Below are 18,740 nucleotides of genomic sequence, written 5' to 3' on the forward strand. Positions count from 1 at the left end.
CAAGCGTGATATGCAGATGGATGTTCTAGAAGGTCGAGGCAGAAGGCGTGAAGGAGAGTCCCCACGTCGTCGGCTGTCGGCCGTGACATCCCGAAGGACAGGGTCAGGTTTTGCCCATTGTCGATTCAACGTCGAAAGCACACTGACATCAGCACTTCTTCTTGAACATCATCGAGCTACGTTAATATTCATCATGACATGCATTATTTCTGCGATATAATTTATCTAACCAAGTAATGAAAGCCTGGAGAAAGTCTTGACGACCGGTGGTTCTCGCTTGGTCTGATTAGCCTCCATTGCGTCAAAGAACACGGCTTGACCACCAGCAGTAGGTCTGCCAGCCTCGTCCTCTCCATTGACCTCTCCCGACTCAGTGTTAGAAGGCTGCGTCGGCTTGACTTGGAACACCTCAGGGATGCAAGTCTTGCATAGCTCGACGACTTCAGCCATAACATTATCCACGGCAGCAGCACGCTCTCTCATCGCTCTTCTCATAAGACCTTCGACAAGACGAGCAACCTCCTCGCTGACGCTGTTCGTGCGTTCGATGAGACGTCCAATCGAGTTGACGATATACTCTTCCTCATACACACTACCCTTCTTGCCTCTGGCTCGCTTGCGCTCCTCACGTCGGCGGTTCTTCGAAGTCTTACGGGTTGCATTCGAGGCCAGAGTGCCAGTACTACGATTGGTGTACCGGGTCATAAATGTACCAGCCGAAGTAGTAGCCTCGGTTGGTGCAAGTGAGATATTATCGGGGATATCCGGTCCATCTGCAGGAACGCCTCCGAAGAAGGCAAGTGGATCCTCCTCCTTCTTTTGTCTCAGCTCTCGAAGTCGCGGTACCTGAGCATTGAGCTGACCCTTCATCTCTGCGAGGAGCTCTGTCATGGTTGCGGACCCCTCTATCAGACCGGGATCAACAACAGATTCGATCAGTTCTGCACGTCGTCTCAGACCAATGACTCGAATAGCTTCTGCGTAGTAGTAACCCTTGCACAAGCTCTTGATGGCTCCTTCAATGTCGTTCAGGTAGTCCAGATGAACAGTCGCTGCATCATAGTAGTCTTTTGACTCTGTGAGTACCTCGGCGAATGCTTCACCTGCAGCCACAAGCTCATCCTCAGGCAGAGGAATGAGAGTAGCCGAAGACAGACATTCACGCCACTCGTTTGCAGATCGGTAGGCCTCAAAGGCCAAATTATACTCACCAAGATACTCGTAGGCAATGCCTGCTTCCTTGTAACGGTTGCGGCTGTTGAGGTAGTCGGCGTTCAACTTCATGATCTCATTCAGACGCTGAGTCTGGTATCTGTAAAGATGCATGGCATCACTGTAGAGCTCGTGCTTGGCCATGTAGGTCTTGAGCTCATCAAACTCGTCCATGGTAAACAGATGACCGAGTGCCCTGTTGTGCTTCTTCAAGTCGTGGTCGATTGTGAACTGTCTCCGAAGGGGCTGCATCTTGCCAAGGCCTTGGACGTATGGGAGATACTCTCGAGGGTCTTTCTGTGACTGCTGCGCGATGAGCAACGCAACATCGAGATCGTAAAGACCAAGAGCATGCTCGTAAAGCTGATTGACATCTGCAAGGAAACAAATATGCTCGACTGCACGTTCAACCAAGTCTGGTTGCTCTTCTCGCAACTTGGCGATCAACGTCAGACCGGCGTCAAGATCAGGCGGAGACTTGCAAACATGCGCTGTGATGATATTCTGTAGGTGAGTCGATGTTCGATTGCGCAAGACATCCAGGAAAGCGTCGCAGACTCTGTTGATCTTTGAGCTCTGGGGCTCAGCGCTTGCCTGTTGAGCTTCAACAGGGCTGTCACCGTGCAGACCCAACTTCGGGGCATTGAGCGTTTCCTTGTACATTGTTTCTGCAACATCATCATCACTGTGATTCATCAGTTCGGCTCTTCAGACTTCTAGCAATACAACATACCGTAGTTGCGAAAGGAACAAATCAATGTGTTCAGCCTTCTTCAGTTGCTTACAGAAAAGCAGGACATTGGCCATGAACTGCTGTGGCGCATAGTCATGAAGAATGTTCATATCGACTCTCTGGCCACGGCAGGCAAAGAAAGCTGTCTTGTAGTCTTTAGCACTGATGCTCCTGCGGATGCCAGCAAGAACCAGAGCACGTGGGTAAATTGTTTCCAGATTTCCTCTGGGCATCTGAAGAACAAGAGAGAATGTCGTAGGCATGACAGCCACAAGCTTTGCGCCTCTCTCAATACTACGACAACGTTCGTCTTTTTCAGGCTCGTCCAGAGGTATTTCCAGGTCGCCTTGGTGAAGATGGACGAATTTGAGTAAATGTTGAGTTGTAGTGAAGATGAGATGAGCGGGAGTGGTCAAGAATGACGTGCAGTTGCGAATCTGCAGGCATTCTTGTGCCTTCTCATCATCCGCAGACTTGCGGTAGCCAAACAGGGTGCCACCGGCCGAGAGACCAAACACAATCGTCGTCTCATCATCCCTCCATACCTCGGTCCACGGGCAGTGTACTGGCAGCTTGGCAAGCAAAGACGAAGAAACTGAAGTACCGAGTTCATACACACCACCGTGTGCATCCTCATAACAGGTACTCGAAAAGTCTACGGCAGAGAACAGCGAACCAGCGCCGGAGCTTAACTCACCAGAGTCAAAAGCACTGTCATCGGAAATTTTGATCCCGACAACGGTATCAGCTGGAGTGTTTGGTTCGCTGCAGAGCACTGATACGCCATCCTCCTCAGAGAAAGCAACTTGTCGAGGAATTTGCTCTGCCAAAGGTGCCTCGCGCAAGAGCTTGGGGTGCTGGAATGGTCTGATGCTGTAGTCGAGCTCGTATAATGAGACACCTTGCTGATGCAATACTGCAATCTTAGTTGCCGATTCGTTGACAGCGACATCGATAGCATTGGCACTGAGTTCCAATTCCGCGAGAGCCATAGGCGGTGGAACATTGGCCACCCTGAGCGGTGTGATCTTCAAGTTACGCCCGTCAATGACAGAGGTGAGACCAAAGTCGTGTGGCGGTTTCGCCGAGCTTCTTGATACACTGAACACGTACGAGAGCATCTGGAGAGAGTCTGAGATTTATGTTAGCGTGTGACATCTTGACTTGAAACAGACCTCCACATACTACCAGACGACGCAGAAAGATAAAGTGGCTTCTCGGGGTGCCAAGCTGTACGGACAGGAAGCAATTCTGCATCTGATGTGACGTTGGTAAAGATCTCCTGCTTGAGATAGTAGTGGTAGTTGCCCATCGTCCAGAGCTGTACTCGATTTTTGAACGATACAGCAAGGACAGTAGAGTCGCTGTTCCACGCGAGGGTGATGGCACTGGCCCAGGTCTCCATGTCTTCTGCGGATAGGCGCAAAGAGAACTGGCCATGACGCAGACCATTTCGCTCGAAGAAGACCACATCCACGCGGTCAGCTTTACGCTGTACACCAGCCATGAGATTTCCAGCAGGTCTCCAGCTCAAAGCACCCTCAAGTCCGTCTACAGGCTCACCCACACTGTCGAGTACACCTTCGCGTGAGTAGACTCTGATCATCCGCCGTTTGTCATCTTGAACAGAGTTCACAGCCAGGTAAGCACCGTCTCCACGCCAGCTGATAGTAGTCTGCAGTTGGTCCAGAGAGCTGAGTTGGCCTTCATCGACGTGCTCTGGCACTGTAGGATCTTTGAGGGCCTTGGCTCTTTTGCCTTGGAACTGGGTTTCACGTTTTCCCCATCCAACGGAGACGTGCGCAGAAACTTGAACGTCCTCGGGAGAAAGAGTGACGTTGGCGATACTTTCAAAGTCGCGGGTCATTAGAATCAAAGTATTGGCTCGAGTGCTGATGGCCAGCAGTTCCTCGTCGGGCGACCATACCGCTGCAGCAATTCCTTCGTCGACCGAACCAACAATCTCGATGAGGTCTTCCCCAGGTAGTGGCTCTTCTCTGACAATGACAATGTCGCCACCGGCCAAGATCAAGCAAATAGTAGCGGTGTCGGCAAAGTATTGTATTGACAAGATACGGTCCACGGGAATATCTGTCAAAGGACTGGGCGCGTCCCATGAGGCAATCTGCTTTGCATCGTGAGCAGAGTAACAATCCTTGGCTAAGCGTCTGAGTTCGATGACCGGGCTAGAAGATGAAGGACCAAAGGCGGCAATAAGACCATCGGAAGCAGGATCCCAGGTAGTAGCTGTAGGCGGCAGAGAATCGCTAGGAAACTCGACAAGCGAATGCCTTGAATTCCTCAAGTTTCGCATGGTCTGATGTGTTATGTTACAAGCATTGATTGGATAATTGATGGTCAGCAGCTTCAAAAAAATCTTGGGAGTCGGGGCTAGCCGCTTTTCTTGCCGAGAGAGCTGCGAGGGTCATGGAAGCTCACATGTCACGACAAACAATTCGACATGGGCACAGCAGATGGATTGAGATGCAGAAGTCAAGTCAAAGACGTGTTTGGGATTCAGAATCACTATTATATACATCCGAAAGGACGGGCCAGCGTCTTGATGGTAGCATTGAAGCCAGGCCAATGTAGGTGCATCCACCGCGATACGTCTATTGGTTCTTCTTGATCTGCCAGACTGTTGGGTTGTGAGTATTCGTACGGCAGAGAAGGGCATGTTTGGAGCGATTGATATACCAGCGACACCGAAGGGAAGGAAGAAACCAGTGGCTTGGAGCATGTTAGCACGAGGAATCCTTGTCTTGACTCGCGAGACGGCTCACCCATGAAGCCCCAGAATCTGAGGGCGAAGAACTTGGTCAAGGGGTTGAAGGGCAAGTTGCTGCGAGGGCCCTCGGGGTAGTGGTAAGGGCTGGCGAGTTGCGAGCGGGTCGAGGAGAAGGTGCGACGAGCGACGATCTGGTTGGCCACGGTGGGCATGCGCATGGCGGTTCTGGACAACATCTGGACGGTGTTTGTCAATGGATGGTATTGGAGCGATCGAGCAGCACGACGTACGTTGAGAGTGTGTGTGAGTGAGTGGAGATGCTGGAGAGAATCAATTGCTCGCTGTGTCGCTGCTCACCCGACACAGCCAACGCCCAGCGGTCGGTCCATCTGGATGCCGGCGAAAGTACGGAAGGCGCGTCATGCAGCCAATCACATTGCGTCAAGCTCTTTCCGCCAGTCGCCCATCTATCGCGATCCAAAGCTCGACTTTTTTCCTGCACTTCTCCGTCGCAACAGCAACCCATCGTCACCCTCGTCCCGTTCGTGATCCACCATGGACGACCTGTTTGACGTCTTCGACGACGCCCCGCCCACCAAAAATGCTTTAGTCGCCAACGACAAATCGAGCAAGAAGCGCTCCGCAAATGGCCATGTCAAGACCCCCGAACCCACCACCGTAAACCAGGATGCTGCCACCCCTGCCGCCGACGATAACGACGAGGACCAAGGCGTGCCAGTATCTTCCGAGCCCGAGACCGCTGCCCCTGCCTCCGAGTCCAAGCGCCAAAAACGCGATGAGCCCGCCCCCGTTGTGACCGATTCTTTCGAGACCGAGCAATCCAGAGAAGTCGCCGCCGCCGCTGGTCTCCAGGCCTCAAAGGAAGAAGCAAACGTCGTCCTCTCGCATCAAGTTCGCCATCAAGTCGCCCTTCCTCCGGACTACGATTACATTCCCATCTCGCAGCACAAGCCTCCGCCGAACGGCCCCGCCAAAACATATCCTTTCACCCTCGATCCCTTCCAGCAGGTCTCGATCGCCAGTATTGAAAGAAACGAAAGTGTCCTGGTCTCGGCTCACACCAGTGCCGGAAAGACTGTCGTTGCCGAATATGCAGTCGCCCAATGTCTGCGCGAGAACCAAAGAGTTATCTACACCAGTCCCATCAAAGCCTTGAGTAACCAGAAGTTCAGAGAGTTCCAGGCCGAGTTTGGTGATGTTGGTCTCATGACTGGAGATGTCACGATCAACCCCACAGCCACCTGTCTTGTCATGACCACCGAGATTCTGCGCTCCATGTTGTACAGAGGTTCCGAGATTATGCGCGAAGTGGCCTGGGTCATCTTTGACGAAGTCCACTACCTCCGCGACAAATCTCGTGGTGTCGTCTGGGAGGAAACCATCATCCTTCTGCCCGACAAGGTCCACTACGTCTTCCTCTCCGCTACCATCCCCAACTCGATGCAGTTCGCCGAATGGATCACAAAGACCCACAACCAACCCTGCCATGTTGTCTACACCGACTTCCGACCTACTCCTCTCCAACACTACCTCTTCCCCGCTGGCGCAGAAGGCATCCACCTCGTTGTTGACGAGAAGGGTACTTTCCGCGAGGAGAACTTCCAGAAGGCCATGGCAACCATCGCCGACAAGGCCGGAGACGATGGCTCTGATCCTATGGCTAAGCGCAGAGGTAAGGGCAAGGACAAGAAAGTCAACAAGGGTGGCAGGAAAGAAGGTCCCTCGGACATCTACAAGATTGTCAAGATGATCATGATGAAAAACTACAACCCCGTCATTGTCTTCAGTTTCAGCAAGCGTGACTGCGAGAACTATGCCCTCCAGATGAGTCAACTCGCTTTCAACGACGATAACGAGAAGGCAATGGTCAAGAAGGTCTTCGAGAGCGCTATCGAAATGCTCAGCCCCGAAGATCGCGAGCTGCCTCAGATCCAGCACTTGCTGCCTCTTCTGCGCAGAGGTATCGGTATTCATCATTCTGGTCTTCTCCCCATTTTGAAGGAGACCATCGAGATCCTCTTCCAGGAAGGTCTGATCAAGGTTCTTTTCGCCACGGAAACATTCTCGATTGGTCTGAACATGCCTGCCAAGACTGTCGTGTTCACCAGTGTACGCAAATTCGACGGTGTCGCTGAGCGCTGGGTCACGCCATCTGAATTCATCCAAATGTCTGGACGTGCTGGAAGAAGAGGTCTTGATGAACGTGGTATCGTCATTATGATGATTGACGAGAAGATGGAGCCCGCAGTCGCCAAAGAGGTAGTTCGTGGTGAGCAGGACAAGCTCAACTCGGCCTTCTACCTCGGTTACAACATGATTCTCAACCTGATGCGTGTTGAAGGTATCTCACCTGAATTCATGCTTGAGAGATGTTTCTACCAGTTCCAGAACACCGCCAGTGTCGCTGGACTGGAGAAGCAGTTGCTCGAGCTGGAGCAGGAGAGAAACCACATGAGCATTGAGGATGAGCCGACCATCAAGGACTACTACGACCTCCGCACACAGCTCAACAACTACGCTAAGGATATGCGCGATGTTGTGAACCACCCTCAGCACTGCCTCCAGTTCCTCCAATCTGGCAGATTGGTCAGGATCAAGCACAACGACCACGACTTTGGATGGGGCGCTGTTGTCAACTTCGCCAAATGCCGCCCTCCCAAGGGCCAGCCTGTACAAGATCCTCCTAACGCAAGCTCATATGTCGTGGATGTTCTGCTTCAGGTAGCCAGCGACGTTACCGTACCTGCTAACAAGAACAACGATGAGCTTCCTCCCGGTGTCCGACCTCCTATGGCTGGTGAGAAGGGCAAGATGGAAGTTGTACCAGTTTTGCTATCCACCGTCGATGCGATCGGCCATCTCAGAATTTTCTTGCCTACAGACTTGAGGTCACCAGACCAAAGAAACAATGTCCGCAAGGGTCTGGAGGAAGTCAAGAGAAGATTCCCCGATGGTATTGCCATCCTGGATCCTGTCGAGAACATGGGCATTACAGACGAGGGTTTCAAGAAGTTGCTTCGCGTAAGTTGTATCGTTTTCCACACGTGTGATAAGTACTGACGGATATACAGAAAATCGAGATTCTCGAGTCAAGACTACTCTCGAACCCTCTGCACAACTCACCCAGGCTTGCAGCCCTCCATACACAGTACGAGCACAAGGTTCAGCTTGGTAACAAGATCAAGGACGTCAGAAAGCAGATCAGCGACGCCATGTCTGTGTTGCAGACGGAGGAGCTCAAGCACAGACGAAGGGTCCTTCGCCGCTTGGGCTTCATCAACGAAGCCGACGTAGTGCAACTCAAGGCTCGTGTTGCTTGTGAGATCAGCACTGGTGATGAACTGGTGCTCAGTGAGCTACTGTTCAACCGCTTCTTCAACGAGCTTACCCCTGAACAATGCGCGGCTGCTCTCAGTTGTTTCATCTTCGAGGAGAAGAGCAACGAGACACCGACATTGAAGGAAGAACTCGCCAAGCCTTACCGTGAGATCCAGGCTCAGGCTCGCACTGTGGCTAAGATCTCGCAGGAGAGCAAATTGGCTGTCAACGAAGACGAGTACGTTGATGGATTCAAGTACCAGCTCATGGAAGTCGTCTATAAGTGGTGCAATGGAGCAACCTTTGCCGAGATTTGGTAAGTTCTGTCATAGGATTCTATATGTTTACATAAGCTAATCGTATTCGCAGCAAAATGACGGACGTGTACGAAGGCAGTTTGATTCGTCTGTTTAGACGTCTCGAAGAGCTCTTGCGCCAGATGGCACAAGCCTCGAAGGTCATGGGAAGTGAGGAGCTTGAACAGAAGTTCGAGACAGCACTCACAAAGGTAAGACGTGACATTGTCGCGGCACAATCGCTGTACTTGTAAGCATGCAGCGTGATTGCATAAGGAATTGTATCTTTTCAAAGGCGTCTTGGGCATGGATGACGGTAAAAGCACGGGGCAGCGGCGAGGCGTTTTTTATGTTGTCGGTTCAACGAGCGAGCGGAGGCACATTATCGTGTCTTGTACCAAGGATTTCACAAGTGTGAAGCATGTAGATAGGTAGATCAAATGACGACAAAGACTCGGTCATAAGCATGACATGTGATTGGACGTGTGTTGTATGAGTTGGCGGTGAAAATGGTGATGGTGATGGCTTGTCGACACATGACCTCCAGTACTTGGACGGTCTCGGCGATCTGAGCGGTGGATTCCAGACTTGCCAGAATCTTCAACTACGAACTTCGCTTTCACATCTAACGCATTTGTGTGGTGCGCTATTTGTGAGAATATCAACACGCCCTTGTCTCCTACTGCCTCATCGCAATGAACTCCGTCATCTCGTCGAACCCCCTGTTCGCTCCCCACCTACTTGGAACACCTCGACCATCTCCCTCGCGCTCAGGTACGCCCCGACCTGCTGCGTCATACCGCCTCCAATCCCACGACATACTAATACCGCCAACAGAGTGTTTCGGCAGCGACAGAATGTCCAGCCGGAAGCGCAAGGCCAGCGAAGACGATGTGGACGACCGTATGTCGGCCTCGCCCACAGCCTCGCCCGCCGTCACAGGTCGCCAGCTCTTCCCCGCCTCACGCTCTACCAAGAGGAGCCGCACCGCCGTCGCCGCTGGTCGTCCACTCGACCTGCCTCGTCTCCTCGAAACTCTTTCTCCCGATGAGATGAGGAACCTCCTACAAAACATCTGTGATCAGAACCCCGCAATCGCTCACGAAGTCGTCACCATGGCTCCCCGTCCTAGTGTCGAGTCTACTCTCTCCGTCCTGCAAAAATATGAGACCACCTTCAAGGAGTCTTTCCCCTTCGGCAACCGCCCTTGTTCCGATTATACCTACAACCGAGTCCGCCAGCCTATGATGCAGCTCATCGAAGCTCTCAAGGACTTCACTCCTCACTTTCTCCCTCCGAACGAACCTCAACCCACACTCTCGCTCCAATATCTCGATGCCGTCACTCAGATCATCCATCGCCTGCCCACATGGGACACATTCCAGCACAACCATGCAAAACACGAAGCATACGACGAACTTGCTCAGGCCTGGGCTCTGGCCATCCGTGAGAGTGCCAAGAGAGGCGGTGGTTTCCACTTGCAATACGCCGGTTGGGACCAGAAGCTTCTCAAGCACAACGAAGAGTCTGGCGGCAGGCTGCAAGATGCTGTCAACGAGTTGCGTGCCAACGTTACCTACCTGGGCGGCCCAACTGCTGGCAGCGGCACTCCCTCCAACTTCGACGAGCGTGCTGCCATCAGACAACAAATCCTGTCCGGTACCTACGGTCCTGACGTTTCTGTCGGCATTGGACGCTGGTGAGATGGCTGCAAGACTGGTTTAACGAGCTTTCAAGATACCCTGTGGGACACAACTGCCCTTCATTTGCTTTTTTCCACATCATTCGTTTCATTTGTTTACTCATAACTCACACACATTGAGCTGCATTTCCCTACCTTACTTGTCACTAGCAGCCATGATGATAGCATTGCGAGGCGTTCTTATTTTGCGAAGTGGGTTTCTGCAAAAGGCAAGGCAAAGGTTTAGATAGAACACTATTGAGAGGGCTGAGCATGTCACAGATGGTCCTAAAAACTCAACTAAAAATTACAATCACATCACACACACCAAAGTCTTCGCGATTGCTTCCTGACTGAATGAATGTCTTGGCTCGTCTGGCCCCAGATGCAAGAGTGGCCTCTGCCTGAGAACCTTCGTCACTTCCTAGTTGGGCTCACGGCTTCTGGCACCTTGTTCGTGTCTAGCGTCGCGTCTTCTCGGTGCCTGCTCTCCATCTTTCTTGCCCTCGACTTTCATCAACGTCAAGTTACGAGCTCTGGTCCGGGCCTAGCTGGTGACTGGACAGCCCTGTTACCTTGCATCGGATCGAATCGATCTCCCTCACTTGTTACTCCACCTCGTTCATCACGGCACATGATACTGTTCGCTGTGCAATAGTCATCCCGTGGCTGCCGGATCACTCAGCGCAGTTGTTCACTTCCAACGAAGGGTGAGTGAGCGAGGATCTGAACGAGATAGGACAACACTCACTGACCTCGACTGTCCAGCCCACAACAACTTCCTTCATTTCCACTTCTCCACTTCAACTCTTCTTCGCACACCCTGCAGTTGCGGTCTTTCTTCTCCTCTTCCGTCAACCATCAACGCCATGGCCATCATCCCGGGTATCCCGCACGTCATCGTGGATATAGCGGTTGACGGCAATCCGCTCCCCGAATACCTCGACGAAGACGACAGTGAATCTATAACCCCGAACAGCACTACCAAATACGTCGAATGCATGCCTGGCTCACACTTCGCCATACGGATCAATCTCACTAATCTACAACACTGGCATCTCAGAGGCGGTGACTCTGTAGAGACGTCGTACTTTCTTGATGGCCAAAGGGTCGGCGGCGTAATGCTTCCACAACCTTGGCTGAGTGGATATGCTGTTTATTCATACCCCGCAGCTCGCTACATGGAGGGTGGAATCTGCAAGGAGAGAGCGCTCATGTTCGCTGATCTTGTGACAAGTGTGTCAATTGCAGACGTGTTTGGTCGCTTCATCACTGATACCGTCTCTAGGTGAGGACCGAGCATACGCCAAACCAAGACCTGAGCTCAACCACCTGGGGACGATCACTGTCAAACTTTACCATTCCAAAGCGGGTAAGACCGACTTTCGCGACTCCGACAATGCTTCGGAGGCCAATGTCGGACATGAAAACATTCACGAGAAACACCTCAAAGGTCAAGCGATATCGACTCAGGCCAAGTAGGACACTCCTTCCGTGACCAAAGCGCACAGCGACTAATTTGCGTAGACTGGGAGAGGCAAAACCAATCGGCCGGATTATGACCACTGCGAGCACACGTATTGGTGATGCTTTCGCAACGTTCAACTTCCGATACCGTTCGCGCAGTAAGTTCTTCTTCCAGGATACGCAAGCACGATACTTACTCTAGCAGAGGATCTGCAAATTTCTTGCCTCATCCCGAGAAGCCCCAGTCCTATTCCATTGGAGGATCGACCAGAAGAGAGCCTCACCCGAGACGAGCTTCTCGAACTGTGTCGTAGGCAGAAGGTACGGCTACATCTTGGGACGACGGGGACTTGTACTGACTCTGGTAGGCCCGCCAAGAAGAGATGGTTGTGATCAAGCTAGAACACGAAAAGCAGCGTACCGAGGAAAAGAGAACGCGCGTTGAGGATGAGAGCGATGAGGAACCCACCTTGACCTACCACCATCCGCCCACCAAAAAGCTCAAGATCTCGGCAGATGCCCACGCTGGCATCGAAACTGTCGACTTGACAGACGACTGAAATACGCTTTCACTCTGACAGAGCACGTCTTACAGCACGACACTCCGGAACAGGAGTAATATGGTTACAATTCCTCGACAAACGCCAACACAGGCGTCGATAGTCATTGATTCGACAGACGACTGGGGTTTGCTGACCCACGCTACGACATTTTATTGAAGCATGATACTCAATGACAGAAGCTAGATAGCTTCGGTGAACAATGAAGAGCATTGAATGGCTTATTATTCAGGACGATGTGCACGTGGGCTTCGGGAGTTTCTGGCACAGAGATGGTTATGTAAATAGCAAACATTTCTATGCACGTCACCTCCGCTTGACAATGAAGCGACAAGTGTTAAGATCAACACGTCTTTGATCCTTGATTCGAGATTTACATCTGTCTGCCTGCTGATCGAGTGACCTCGTCGACTGGAAAAAATACGCAACCCCTTTTCAAGAACAGGGTGGCCCAGTTACCAGCATTTCGATACATGACCAACATCAAATGAATAACATAGGAAGGAACGTATCCGCCAGACCAAACTCCGATTACTCCCTTCCCATCGAGCAAGAAGCTTTGTCCCCGGGTAAAATTCACACTAAACTCATAATCTCCTGCTCCAACCAAGCAATCGTATCCCCAAACACCGTGATGCCCACATCCTCCATGCGCTCCAGCGCCTCTCTTCTCACACTCTCAAGCTTCTTCTTCCAATACTGTAACTCCAACAAATCGTCGTTTGTATCGATTTCGTTGTCTCCACTGTCCAGCATACCAGCATCCAAGGACAAAGGGCGCACGGGAAGCATCAACCCAGCTCTCCTGCCTCCACTGGCGAAATGCAAAGAACAGAGTTCGAGGGCCAAAGAATCGGCGCAAGAGAAGGCGCGGCGAAGAAGAGTGCTTGGGGACTTGAATGTCCTTGTGAGATGGCGGAGGAAAGGTGAAGAGAGTGGTGAGGAGATGCGCTCGTCGAGGTCCGGGTGGTGAACGGCGAGGAAATGGATCACGCGATCCACGCATTCGTGTGTTGCGTGTAGAGATGCAGAGGTCGCTGACAGAGGCCAGAGGTGAGTCGTGAATCCTTTCTTGGAGGCGAGCAGAGAGGTGTGCAAAGTATTCGCGATGTGGACGAGGTGCTTGGGGGTGGAATCAGAGTCACTGGGTGCAGCGAGGGCTTTGCGGAGGGTGGAGAGTGCGGTCGCGATGACATGCTCAGGGGTTGCTGAGCCAGTGTCTTCGAGGGCGATCACAGGGCCGAGGTTGTTGATGGAGGAGTAATCGGGAGGGAGAGCTAGAACGGTGTCAGCGAGGTGAGGTAAGGCAGAGCCAAGGCGTAGGGGCGGGCACAACTTACCTTGACGATCAATGGTCCTCTTCAACACCTCAACTTCCTCGTCATAAACCTGAGTCAACTCACGAAGATCGACCAGCAGAATCGCCTGCATTGCATCTCGACTCTCCAACTCCGCAGCATCCTCCCTCCTCATCTCCTCCACCATATCTTCAAACTCCTGAATCGACGTGTCCGCCTCTCTGACCCTCTCACGCAACGCCTCGATCCTGATATCCTTCAACTTGGTGACTCTTTCCATTTCTTCTCGATGCTTTTCGTTCATGCTATTGATGCGAGCACATAGGTCTTGGATCTAGAAGCTTTTGGCTTGAATGATACGATCCTTGTTGTTGCGTGCGTGGAAGGCATTGCGCTTGTCTGCCTGCTTCTTCCGCTCGGACTTGTAGGCTTTGCGTTTTGCTTTTGCGGCTTCTGCTGCGCTGCACAGTTGTGTCAGGCTGAGGATGGTGTAGCCTTAGGTGGAGAGATCGTGAGCTTCGCGGTCTGCTTGGGAGAGACCTGGTCGTGGAGGGTTGCTCGACCCCTGCTGTTGCTGCTGCGAGGCCATTTCTTGATCGTGCCTGCCAGTTGTCGGGCAGGTGACCTCCATGCGGTTTATGGAGGTTGCTGGTGGTGGTCCTGATGCCTGATCTTATCGCCTCAGGCAGGTGATAGATGTGAAGAACGTCAAGTGATCTGTGAGCGTAAGTCTCGAGGTATGCGCGAGCTGTGAAAGTCAGAATCAACTCTCGCTGCCGGGTGTTGGCCAGGTTTTGTTCACCTCAATCCATACGTGGTACAACAACTTTCACACGCCGAACAGCGCAAAGCCCGACCACGCCATACACAGTGATACAAGACCTCCAAAACTTAAGCGAAGACCATCCTGACCAGGCACATGCTACAGCGGAAACGTCGGATCTGCTTTGTTAAAGGACGAGTTTAAAGCCAGCATTTATTCGAAACCAAATGCCAGCGACAACACATGGTAGTACACGCTTCTTCACGTGCAAGCATGAGCAGGGAAGAAAAAAAGTGAGAAGAATCAGGATTTTGGAAGATAGGATTCTTGAGAGGTGCTGTTATACAAGGGGAATCTCTTTTTGAATAAAAGGTCGGTCGTGAAAGAGGAATTAGGAAAGCCTCTGCAGCAGGAAATAAGATTTTACGTACGATGTCCTGCCGCTAGTTCATCTCGTGGGTGACCTGAGCATCCACTTCGTCTTGAACTTGCTTGCCGGGGCGGCCTCTACCCTGGTCGGCGGGACTCCTCAGCAGATCTGAGCTGTCCTCGCCACTGTCAGGGCTATCGGGTCTGCTGTCGCTGAGGGTTCTGCGGTTGCGTTGCATCTGCAGTTCGGTCAGTCGAAAGGTCGGTGGAGGAAGAAGACCTGGATAGATTTACCCAGCTGCGAACGCTGCCGAGAAGACCCATGGTGTAGCCGGCAGCAAAGTCGCTGTTGCTGCCTCTCGATGCGCCCTGGCGTAAATTATAGCCAAGGCGATCGGGGGTCGAGAGACCACGGGCGGGACTGTTGGGCCGACTGGGCTGCCAGAATTGTCTGAGGTCTTTGCCGAGCTCCTGGCCAGTTGCGGTCCAGTTCGTGCGGATCGAGTCGCGCAGTTCGGCGACGTGGCGCTTGATGTCGAGCTCGTTCTTCTTGAGCCATGAAACGTTGAGCTCCTGGCGAGTAGTGCCGCGCTTGAGCTGACGCGCAATGTATTGTTCGTAGTCTCTAACAATCCTGCACACGCGCAAGTCAGTTGGTGAACCACCGAGATGCTTTGTTCGTCCGGTTCTTACTTTGTGATGATTCCAGTGGTGCTGACACCCTCGGTACGCTGGGTGACCAGGAACATGCCCTTTTCCTTGACAGGTTTGTAGATGTCGTCGCCCTCGTCAGCGCCGTAGGGGATGTCGTCGTGAGCGACATAGTCGATCTCATGCTTCTCGAGGAACTCAACGTCGACAATCCAGGGGCAGTCTTCTATGACTTCGTCGACCCATTTGCAGTGTCTCACCGTCTCGGCGCGTTCCTTTCCGCTCAGCACAGTCAGACCCTTGCGGCGGTGAGTTTCCTTGTCACCAGTGACACCGACGAGAAGATGGACGTTGGGAAAGGCGGACTTGGCTTGTTGGAGTTGGCGCATGTGTCTGTAATCAGTTAGCAAGCTGTCTCGGAAGAGTGCAGATGCAGGCCTCATACCCCATGTGGAACAGATCGAAGACACCGTCGGCGTAAATACGCACAGGGCGACCCTCAGGAGGAGGATTGGTCTTGTAGCCGACGGGATCAATCAAGCCAGCCTTGGGAGGAGCTTCCATCTTCATGGTGCCAGCTTCACCGTTGACACCAAGATCTTGGTCTTCGTCCTCATCGTCGTGGGTGTTGTTTTCCGAGCGAGAGCGCTTGTTAGGCTGGTCTTGATCGTCGTTGTGTGATCTGGACTTCTTGAGGGTCTGGGGAGTCTGTTGGGTGGTGTCCTCTGCCGACGCGTCTGTAGCTATTTGGTCGGGAAGATTGGTGTTTGACTCGGCGGTGGCATTGGAGCCTACGGTACCAGCCCGCTTGCGTTTGGGAGCCATTGTGTAGGGGAATTGAAGTGACAACTGCCTGAGTTGAGGGTGAGTTGTTGCAGGAGCGCGCAAAGGAGAAGCAGCTCGAGTGAACAGTTCGAGGGTGACGACCAACTCCGCAATCAGCCTAACCGACACGCCTGTGCGTACCTAACTCTCGCACGGGCCACAGCTGAGTGAGGCCGTCCAAGTTCCAACTTCTCAAACTCATCTCACGCCTCACAGCCTCCCGTCCTGATCATGAAGTGACGCCGAGACGTTTGTCGAATTACAGGTTTCGTCCGACTCCAGACTTTCACAAAATCCTGCGCCTCATTCATGCACTCATCAAAACTTTTGATTGGCTCTTTGCATTAACAAATACATCCTCCAGTCTTTTCTACTTTGTGCCTCGCCGTGCACCAAAGAATCTCGACTGTATCCTCTGACGCTGTCTTGACGCTGGAACAGTGCTTATATCGCCAATTCCATGTCCTGAATCATCTCTCGTGAATATCCGTATCTATGCTGAATCCGCAACACCTCCCATCTTGGGCTCTGCGGGTGTGGGAGTCTCGGTGCTCTTCTGGCCCTGTCCTTGTGATCCGTTCTTGCCCTCGTCTTGTCCCTTGCTGACCTGACTGGCGAGGTCTTTCTCCTCATCGTCACTCTGGTCGAACATGTCCGTGTCGTTCTCTCCAGACTCGGTCATGATTTCTGTACCGTCGCCGAGCAGGATGACGCGACCGCCGTGGCCGCTAACCATGCGCGAACGTCCCTCCATGTCCATATCGTACTCATCCGGGCTGTCGTTGTCAAAGCGGTGGTGCACACCAGGTCCCTTGAACTCGGCTGTACAAGGCATTCGTATTAGACAAGGGCTCGTCACCGATCGGGGCGCAATTGATGAGATGTGTATGGTACGCAGACAAGACTTGTCGAGCTCCTTTTTTGACATGGGTATCCGCAGGCATATAGCGCTAATAATCAAGGAAAACTCGGGAATAAAGGGGCGCAACAGTATGCTACAAATGGGCAAGGGCTGTAAGGGGGAAAAGGTGTTACGACTGACCGTACTCTGGGGGTGCGCAGGGTCCGTCACCGTTTGCGACTCTGTCCGCAATCATCTGGTACCACTCCTCCTTGGTCTTGCCGTTAAGCAGAGCAACGACCGAAATGGTCATGTTGTCACATCCAACACCACCCGTCTCGCTGTTCGAGGCCAGGCAGTTGTCCATCATGTTTTCACAGATGGCAGACAGCTCCTGCTTTGCTGCAATTCCGCGGCGGACGAACTCGATGACGGCTTGCGAAGACTGGCAATCCCAGATACCTAGAGAACAAGAGTCAGAAACGATTTGTCTTGTAGTGTTTTCGTGTGAGCTACTACTTACCGTCACAGGCAAGCACAATAAACTCATCATCGTCGGAAAGGTCGTGAACAGTCACGTCGGGGTAGGCGGTGACAATCTGCTGCTCAGGAGGGAGATCGGCGCTCTTCTTGAACTCGAAGTCGCCAATGGCACGAGACAGGGCGAGGTTGCCGTTGACGCGGCCAAAGTCGACAAAGCCTCCAGCGGCGCAAATTCTTGCCTTCTCACCTATTCAGGAGTCAGCAAGATCAGGGATGAAGAGCCAGAAGGTAGAGACGCACCCTCGTTCTGAGGCTTGTGGTCGAAGGAGAGAGGCTTTGCTCTACCCTTGACACCGAGGACAGTTCTGGAGTCACCAGCGTTACCCTAGCCAGTTAGCAAAGCTCTTCCAGTCAAGAAAATAGCACGACGTACGACATAGATCTTGTCGTGGGTTACAATGCCAACGGTGGCGGTACATCCAGAGACTTCCTCCTCATATCTTGGGTCTATAGCACAGTCAGCAAATGTCGAGGCTGGCAAGCGCTGGCGTGCAAGTTGACGAACCGCTAAGGATGGCTCTGTCAATGGCGAGGAAACCGTCCTTGAGAGCTTGCTCAAAGTCCTTGTTCTTGAAAGCTTCCTGTTTTGCGATGATCTTGTGCAGATTTTCACCAGTGTAGAGGGCGACCTTGTCTCCACCGTGGCCGTCATATACACCGAAAAAGCTGATGCGAACGTCGGATGCGGCAGGCTTCAGGTCATCGCCTTCGAGGGGTTGCAGGTCGAGGATGGTGGCATGGGCGTCCTCCATGCTGATGCGCCATCCCTGCATGCATGAGATTCCGTAGAAGATGCGGTCGTCTTGTCCGTTGTCCGAATGCTGCAAGCAGAACGATGTGTTAGCATTCAAGTTAGGCAAGCGCAGAGTTGGCGGTGGATAGGGCGCTTGTAGATGCAGTTGTAGGCAGGCGGGCGAGGAAGGGCAGGAGGTCTTGTGACGAGCGGGCGACACGTACCTTTTCGACAACGGGCTCGGAGAGGGTTTGACCCATGATGGATCGCGGAGGGCGAGGAGGTTGGGCGAAGGTGGGCGATTAAAAAGATTTGGCGAGTGGTCGAGGGTGGTGGTGCTGTGAGTCCGAGGCGGGCTTGGATGTGCAGCTGAGTGCGATGTGCGTGGTGCGTGTGGAGTAGGTTCTGTAAGCGGGGCCGGCTGAAGACGCTGGTTACGTGATCTGGGAACAATAGGTGAAAGCGAGCAATACCGCGTCTCGTGAACTTTGGAAGGCTGTGTCTTGACGCGTTTGAGAAAGCGACAATACAAGAGGTTGTTAGTGGTAGAGAAGAAGGGGGACAGGTAAGTCGTCGCTTCCCCCGTTCGCGTGAAGGGCTTGTCGAACGCCGCTTTCCGCCATCGACTGTTCCCGCCATAGGATGACGTGCCTGCAATCCACCCCACTCGCTGCACAAAGAAACACACCTACCTAACCGCC

At 52.7% G+C, this 18,740-nt stretch overlaps 8 protein-coding genes across 8 annotated transcripts; 3 read left to right on the top strand and 5 right to left on the bottom strand.

Annotated features, from left to right (window-relative positions):
• Positions 1-225: 225 nt before the first annotated feature.
• Positions 226-4,259, bottom strand: M436DRAFT_63727 (elongator complex protein 1; the record flags this gene model as incomplete). The annotated part of the gene is made up of 3 exons (XM_013572190.1): positions 226-1,897; positions 1,946-3,077; positions 3,131-4,259. The coding sequence occupies 3 exons, from the start codon at positions 4,257-4,259 to the stop codon at positions 226-228; spliced, it is 3,933 nt and encodes a 1,310-aa protein (XP_013427644.1).
• Positions 4,260-4,557: 298 nt separating this feature from the next.
• On the bottom strand, positions 4,558-4,885 carry M436DRAFT_46678 (uncharacterized protein; the record flags this gene model as incomplete). The annotated part of the gene is made up of 3 exons (XM_013572100.1): positions 4,558-4,583; positions 4,643-4,675; positions 4,729-4,885. The coding sequence occupies 3 exons, from the start codon at positions 4,883-4,885 to the stop codon at positions 4,558-4,560; spliced, it is 216 nt and encodes a 71-aa protein (XP_013427554.1).
• Positions 4,886-5,228: 343 nt separating this feature from the next.
• M436DRAFT_46049 (antiviral helicase) lies at positions 5,229-8,562 on the top strand (the record flags this gene model as incomplete). The annotated part of the gene is made up of 3 exons (XM_013571971.1): positions 5,229-7,715; positions 7,766-8,328; positions 8,382-8,562. The coding sequence occupies 3 exons, from the start codon at positions 5,229-5,231 to the stop codon at positions 8,560-8,562; spliced, it is 3,231 nt and encodes a 1,076-aa protein (XP_013427425.1).
• A 441-nt stretch (positions 8,563-9,003) lies between these two features.
• Positions 9,004-10,011, top strand: M436DRAFT_45898 (Cut8-domain-containing protein; the record flags this gene model as incomplete). Its single annotated transcript, XM_013571942.1, has 1 exon — positions 9,004-10,011. The coding sequence occupies one exon, from the start codon at positions 9,004-9,006 to the stop codon at positions 10,009-10,011; it is 1,008 nt and encodes a 335-aa protein (XP_013427396.1).
• Positions 10,012-10,858: 847 nt separating this feature from the next.
• On the top strand, positions 10,859-12,016 carry M436DRAFT_46915 (uncharacterized protein; the record flags this gene model as incomplete). The annotated part of the gene is made up of 5 exons (XM_013572135.1): positions 10,859-11,225; positions 11,278-11,467; positions 11,517-11,614; positions 11,662-11,777; positions 11,825-12,016. The coding sequence occupies 5 exons, from the start codon at positions 10,859-10,861 to the stop codon at positions 12,014-12,016; spliced, it is 963 nt and encodes a 320-aa protein (XP_013427589.1).
• Positions 12,017-12,592: 576 nt separating this feature from the next.
• M436DRAFT_46112 (uncharacterized protein) lies at positions 12,593-13,810 on the bottom strand (the record flags this gene model as incomplete). Its single annotated transcript, XM_013571982.1, has 3 exons — positions 12,593-13,293; positions 13,357-13,596; positions 13,675-13,810. Coding segments are annotated over 3 exons (1,077 nt in total), but the record flags the coding sequence as incomplete, so codon positions are not given.
• Positions 13,811-14,520: 710 nt separating this feature from the next.
• Positions 14,521-15,922, bottom strand: M436DRAFT_46270 (uncharacterized protein; the record flags this gene model as incomplete). The annotated part of the gene is made up of 4 exons (XM_013572018.1): positions 14,521-14,685; positions 14,741-15,080; positions 15,140-15,490; positions 15,543-15,922. 4 exons carry the CDS (start codon positions 15,920-15,922, stop codon positions 14,521-14,523), a joined length of 1,236 nt encoding a protein of 411 aa, XP_013427472.1.
• A 493-nt stretch (positions 15,923-16,415) lies between these two features.
• M436DRAFT_72741 (protein phosphatase) lies at positions 16,416-18,299 on the bottom strand (the record flags this gene model as incomplete). Its single annotated transcript, XM_013572253.1, has 7 exons — positions 16,416-16,744; positions 16,965-17,225; positions 17,287-17,493; positions 17,547-17,631; positions 17,680-17,753; positions 17,812-18,127; positions 18,264-18,299. The coding sequence occupies 7 exons, from the start codon at positions 18,297-18,299 to the stop codon at positions 16,416-16,418; spliced, it is 1,308 nt and encodes a 435-aa protein (XP_013427707.1).
• Between the last annotated feature and the right edge of the window lie 441 nt (positions 18,300-18,740).

Source organism: Aureobasidium namibiae (assembly GCF_000721765.1).
Source record: "Aureobasidium namibiae CBS 147.97 unplaced genomic scaffold scaffold_8, whole genome shotgun sequence".
In the NCBI taxonomy this organism is placed as follows: Eukaryota; Fungi; Ascomycota; class Dothideomycetes; order Dothideales; family Saccotheciaceae; genus Aureobasidium; species Aureobasidium namibiae.